Source organism: Megalobrama amblycephala, linkage group LG18 (assembly GCF_018812025.1).
Source record: "Megalobrama amblycephala isolate DHTTF-2021 linkage group LG18, ASM1881202v1, whole genome shotgun sequence".
Classification (NCBI taxonomy): domain Eukaryota; kingdom Metazoa; phylum Chordata; class Actinopteri; order Cypriniformes; family Xenocyprididae; genus Megalobrama; species Megalobrama amblycephala.
In genome coordinates, this window is record NC_063061.1 from 29,924,111 (window position 1) to 29,930,298 (window position 6,188).

At 36.0% G+C, this 6,188-nt stretch overlaps 1 protein-coding gene across 1 annotated transcript in view; it reads right to left on the minus strand.

Moving 5' to 3' along the window:
- The window catches only part of npdc1a (neural proliferation, differentiation and control, 1a), a 37,589-nt gene extending 36,229 nt beyond the window's left edge, over nt 1-1,360 (minus strand). The window contains exon 1 of the mRNA XM_048165811.1: nt 953-1,360. Within this exon, the coding sequence (XP_048021768.1) occupies nt 953-1,055 (103 nt within the window). The 5' untranslated portion in view covers nt 1,056-1,360. The remainder of the gene's footprint in view (nt 1-952) is intronic.
- Between the last annotated feature and the right edge of the window lie 4,828 nt (nt 1,361-6,188).

Genomic DNA, 6,188 nt, shown 5'->3' on the forward strand with positions numbered 1-6,188 from the left:
CGATGAGCACAGAACAAACGGGGTGAAAATATACGGATTTCCTTCAAATAGATTTCCAATAAAGTGCAAATAGGACACCAGATTCTGAAAAAGAGCACTTTGAATGAAAGCATTTACTACATAAATGCATACATAAAAATTATTATATGAAAAAAGTTAAATAAAGAATGTACGACAACAGCATCTGCTTATGGTACCAGGTTTGACAATTATTGCATGATTTAAAACAAATTTTAGCGAAGAAAAAAAATTAAAATATGCTTTAAAAAAATGCAATATTAAGTTAACTTCCACTTAGTTCAGCTAAAAGTTACTGTCTCTCCCACATCAAATTTAATTAAGTAAAATTAAAATGTAATGTACAAATAGATGACTCTGTACATCAAAAATGAATATGTTGGCTTTGGCTTTGCAATGTAAACATCGTGTTAAAAGCATGCAAATAAGAACTATACATTAACACATTCATTTTTATGCAATATCAACTAATCTCTCTATCCACCAAGGGGTCCTTGACCTTAAAACGGTTTTTAATAACACTTTAATAGGACAAGATCCAAATAACTGGGAAAAACACAACAAGGAAATTCCATTATATTTTCCTTTCCTCCTTCATGTTTGTATTTCTCCACTTGTTTAACCGGATTAGGGTTATAGACTGTCTGACTCCTGTTTATTCTAACTGGTATATCTACAACTTCAAAAGTGTAATAAAGAAGAACCCACATGCCTAAACTAAAGCAATTCACAAGTATAAAAATATTTAAATTCACAGTCAGCTTTGGAAATCAAGGATATAGTCTAACATTAAATTAAAATTATATTTTAACCACTTTAAATAGTGTTTTCACATCACTTACCATGAATGACATATTAAGTATTAAATATATATATCCTATATTAAATAAGAACTCACAAAAGCTGCTGTGCTACCCGACAGACAGACACTTACCCGGCATACTCGCACCGACGGCGGCGAGGATTACGCAGATCAAGACCCCGGGTAGGAGAGAGGCCCGGGCTTGCCGTGCGCTCCGACTTGGGGAAAACAACATCCTTCACTGCGCTTCTCAAGTCCAGGACAACAGATAAAAGCTCCGGGGTGTCATCATCTGTGTGGGTCGGATGGACGATTGAGAGATACAAACCGGCCCGAATAAGGATGAAAGCGTCAACTCAAGAAGAGCGTTAAGCCGCTGCCCGTGTGGTACAGAGCTAAAGATAGAGGAGAGAGATTGCGGCAGGAGGGAGGAGGAGAGGGAGGACCTCCGCTTATAAACACGCTACAGGAGAGATTAGAACAGCTACATGCAGCAGCGGGAGGATGAATGAGCTCGTGACGCAATGACGCTGACGTCGGTGCTTCTTTCTCAGGTGAGGGAACACAATGTTAATAACAACATAAAAGAGATTTTCAGTATAAAAATGTTATCACACTATAAGTTGTCACAGTGGGAACTTTCCATTAACATCCTTCGAGTATTTTTAGTAAAATGTAAATAGTTTTGAAGTAAGTTCTGTTTTAAACACACAAAACTACCGCTTTTTGAGACCTTCAGCCTTAAAGGGTTAGTTCACCCAAAAATGAAAATTCTGTCATTTATTACTTACCATCATGCCGTTCCACACCCGTCAGACCTTTGTTCATCTTCAGAACACAAATTAAGATATTTTTGTTGAAATCCGATGGCTCAGTGAGGCCTCCATAGGGAGCAATGGACACTTCCTCTCTCAAGATCCATAAAGTTACTAAAAACATATTTAAATCAGTTAATGTGAGTACAGTGGTTCAATATCAATATTATAAAGCGACGAGAATATTTTTGGAGCGCCAAAAAAACAAAATAACGACTTATTTAGTGATGGCCGATTTCAAAACACTGCTTCATGAAGCTTCGGAGCATTATGAATCTGCTGTTCGGAGCGCCAAAGTCACGTGATTTTAGCCGTTGGCAGTTTGACACCATATATATATCTATGGTTTGACACTCGATCTTAATCATGATTCGATACACTGATTCATTTATGCTCCGAAGCTTCCTGAAGCAGTGTTTTGAAATCAGCCATCACTAAATAAGTCGTTATTTAGTTTTTTTGGTGCACCAAAAATATTCTCGTTGCTTTATAATATTGATATTGAACCACTGTAATCACATGAACTGATTTAAATATGTTTTTAGTACCTTTATGGATCTTGAGAGAGGAAGTGACATTGCTCCCTATGAAGGCCTCACGGAGCCATCGGATTTCAACTAAAATATCTTAATTTGTGTTCTGAAGATTAACGAAGGTGTTACGGGTGTGGAACGGCATGAGGGTAAGTAATAAACTTCCTCATATGACAACAAGTCAAGCCTCGGCTGCTCTGATAGTGTTTTTCTGACTCAAATAGTTCAAATTTCTTGCTGCCATTTTGAAATCTTAATATTTAGATTGAGTACAAGTTAAAAATGATTCATGTGCTCTTGTAGTGTTTTGTATTATTACTGTATATTTCTGGTATTTTAAAAAGAAACAGTACTAGTACAACAGTAGCTATAAACAGAGGTGTAAAGAGTACCTGAAAACCATACTTGAGTAAAAGTACTGATACCTTACATTGAAAATGACTCCATTACAAGTTACAAGTAACCAATTCCAATACGACTTGAGTAAAAGTCTTAAAGTATCTGATTTTAACAGTACTTAAGTATTTTACTCATGCTGAATGTAGGCTCAAAGATGCTCTAGTCATGAGAGACTGCCGGTGAAAATAAGAAACAATTGATTTGTAAGATGAGAAATCAAGTTTATTTTTTAAAATCAAAATAAAACTGAACACCTCAATGTTGCAATAAATCATGGTTGACACAACAACCTTTTAAACGTCTACAAACTCTCAAGGCTCAGTTGAGCTCAGGTGCACAGAAAGGTCATAAGTAAACCAATATCCTTCAAAACAGTCTTGTCAATATAGTGGATAAATAAAACAATGTTAAGTAAAATTAAATAGTCAAAGACTGTATGTGCTGGTTTGAGCCTCATCACCAGCTGCAGTCATTTCCTCATCTAATAAATAAAACATCTGTGATTCAGCAACTACCTGCTAATGCACTCACATTCACGTAAAGTAGCCTTGTTGACAAGTTTTGGGGGAGTAAAGGCAAAATGCACAAGATATAGTACCTTCAATGCCCTTAGATGGCGATATTGCTTCTTTATATCAGAAACAAACTGCTGCAGAAAAAGTTAGGTGTCATGAAAAATGTACTTTGTATTGCATTACACATCACAAATGTAGTGGAGTAAAAAGTACATTTACTTGCTCAAAAATGTAGTCAAGTAGAGAGTAAAAAGTATCTTTGATACTCAGTACAACTACAAAGTAGTCAAAAAGATACTTAAATACAGTAACTAATTACATTTACTCAAGTACTTTACACCTCTGGCTATAAATGCGGTTTATTAACAATTAATAAAAATAACATAATTATAATAACAATAATAACTTGCATACAATATTTGTTTGCACATACAGATTTATATATTTTTTTTTCTTCTTTTGCATATCATTTCTTTTTTGTTTTGCAGTACATTTTTATGGAAGCCCTTAAATGTGAAATACCGGTGAAAAAGGAATCATCTATACATCGACAGGAGATGGGAAAAATGGTTTGTCAAACTGTTTCAATAAAACTGAATCTAGAAATACAAGAAAAAAGCATGTAGGCAGATTGTGTGCGAATAATGACAAAATTGCAAAAGAAAAAAAGATAGAAATGTTTACAAACTGTTCACTTTCTGTTTGTGTACTAGACTCTCTAACATTATAAAATATTTTTTCTTTATTGAAAAATCAACTGTTAAGGTGACATGGAAATTCAAATGTCATGCTTGTGGCACCTGGTGGCCAAAGTCCGTACATGCAAATTGTCAGGGAGCAATCATTTTCTTTCTCATGTGTTGCCTCTTGAGAAACTCTATATATAATATGAAGATGAACACAAACACATTTTAAAGAGAAAAATATATATTTTTTCTTTTTTTCCCAGGGAAATAGGTACAAAGTTAGGCTAAAGAATTATTTTTTTTGGTTTTAATACTTAAATCATTTCATCTGCACATAGTAATGATCAAAACTGAAGGCGGATGCATTATTTTCTGGCTCCCATTCTGGGGTATCCAGGGCTGTTGCAGACAAATAGCTCAATGTCCTTGCCTGAGTACTGACAAAGATAATAAACATCAGAGATCCAAACCTTAAAGACACAGGTGAAATCAAATGTAACACTGATAGTGAGACTTTTTTGTGTGTTTTCAGAAGTAAATACCTCAGTTTTGAGGGTCCTGTTCAGATTGCTTGGGTAACAGGTACACGGTCTGGATAGCGGGAATTTATCCAGAAGAGGAAGAGCTGCTGCAAGCCAAGAGATTCAAGACAATACAGACATGAATTACTAAGGAGGCTATGATAACTATGCTATGATATTGTAGTGACCCAGCATTCAACACCAGCAGCTGGTTGCATTGTGGGTATTTGTTTGTTTTTAGTTGATTTATGTATTATTTAAGCAAGATGGTTGGGTTTCGATTTTGCAAAGTGATGTGTGTTTATGTTCTAGTTAGTTTGGGTGAGTTTGGTTCAATTACCACCTGGTATTAAAAAGTGTGGCTCTCACCGTCATGGAGAGATATGTGTACAGGAGGGACTTGGCAATCTGGCCTTGCCTGTATAGTTATTATTCTGTGTTCAGAATAAAAGAAAAGAAAAGACAGTACTGCCTCCTACTGTTTTATTCTGCGTAAAGAGACACTCACAGTTGTGCGGTGTATGGGACGCGAGTGCTCGCACTAGCTAGCCTAATACAAGTATATTAGAGTAGTATAGCTCCGTTTAGCCCCACGCTGTACTAAATAACTGCCAGTTATTACAATATCTAACAGAGTGAGGTTCAAACCGAATATAACAGTGCTGAGAGAAGATATGTGGCGCTTACCTCTGGATGTTTTCAGTCTTGGTAGAGAAGGCCAGGTTGGGAGTGCAGGGGAGGCCTGAGGCTTTTCTACAGGGCTTCCTCTGGTCCGTTTTGGTAGTGTCAACTGCAAAAGCATGATGCCAGAACCAAAATAAGTGCTTCAACACTTGACTAACAGGAATGAAAGAATGTAACTCTCACTGTTTTACACCTAAAGTAGGACCTGAAAGTGTTTTGAGAAGTAGATACCTCAGTATTGCTTGGGAAAGATGTTAGCATTCTGGATGGTGGGAATCTGCCAAAAAGAGGAAGAGCCACTGCAATCCAAAGAGATTCAAGCAAAAAGTAAATTAATTGCCTGAAGTGCAACTCTAAATTGTATAAAGGAGGCACAATTTCCATGAACATGATACAATATCTAACAGTGTGAGGTTAAAATTGAATGTGTTAGTGCTGAGATATATGAAAGGAGAAATGTGGCGCACACTCACCTCTGGATGGATCCAGACTTTGAACAGAAGGTCCAGTAGAGTGCGCAGGGGAAGCCTGAGGCTTTGCTACAGCGCGCCCTGTGTTGATCATTTTTAGTAGTGCCAACTGCTAAAGCACAATGGTTACTTTATTTTAGTCTTAACAACGGTATAAATTTTATCTGCGATTTTAGTAAATAATTTTGAAGTCCAACTTTTAGCACAACAGAAAAAAAAGCCATCCTTAGACAATTAATTAGCCCCGTACATCTTTACTATATGGCTAGGCTAATCTGACAGAGATTTGAGTTTTGTTCAAACATTTTCTTACCGTTTCCTTGCGCTCTTTTTTCTCCGAATTAGGCCTTTTGTAAGCTAAATCAATAAAATAATAATGAAAAGGTTTAAAATATAACATTTACTCCTTAAAAAACAGAAATAAGAAGAAAAAACTTACCTGAAACTCCCTTGCAAATCATTCCTCTTAAAGTAAAATTTAAAAAAACATCGTGATATAGAGTTTGTACTGAAGGTGTATGTGTATTTGAGTAGAGATGTAGACTATACTACTTTACCTGACGGACTGGTTTGCAAGACTCATAATTCTTCAACGTTTTAACGCTAATTCACTCAAAAAGATATACAAGGCTTAAGCCTTAACTTGAACATTAGATAAAATGTTCCGAATATTCAGATAAACTGCAACTATGGCACTCTCTGCTAATGAGTTCTGTATGACGCCACAATAATCGAACAGGATACC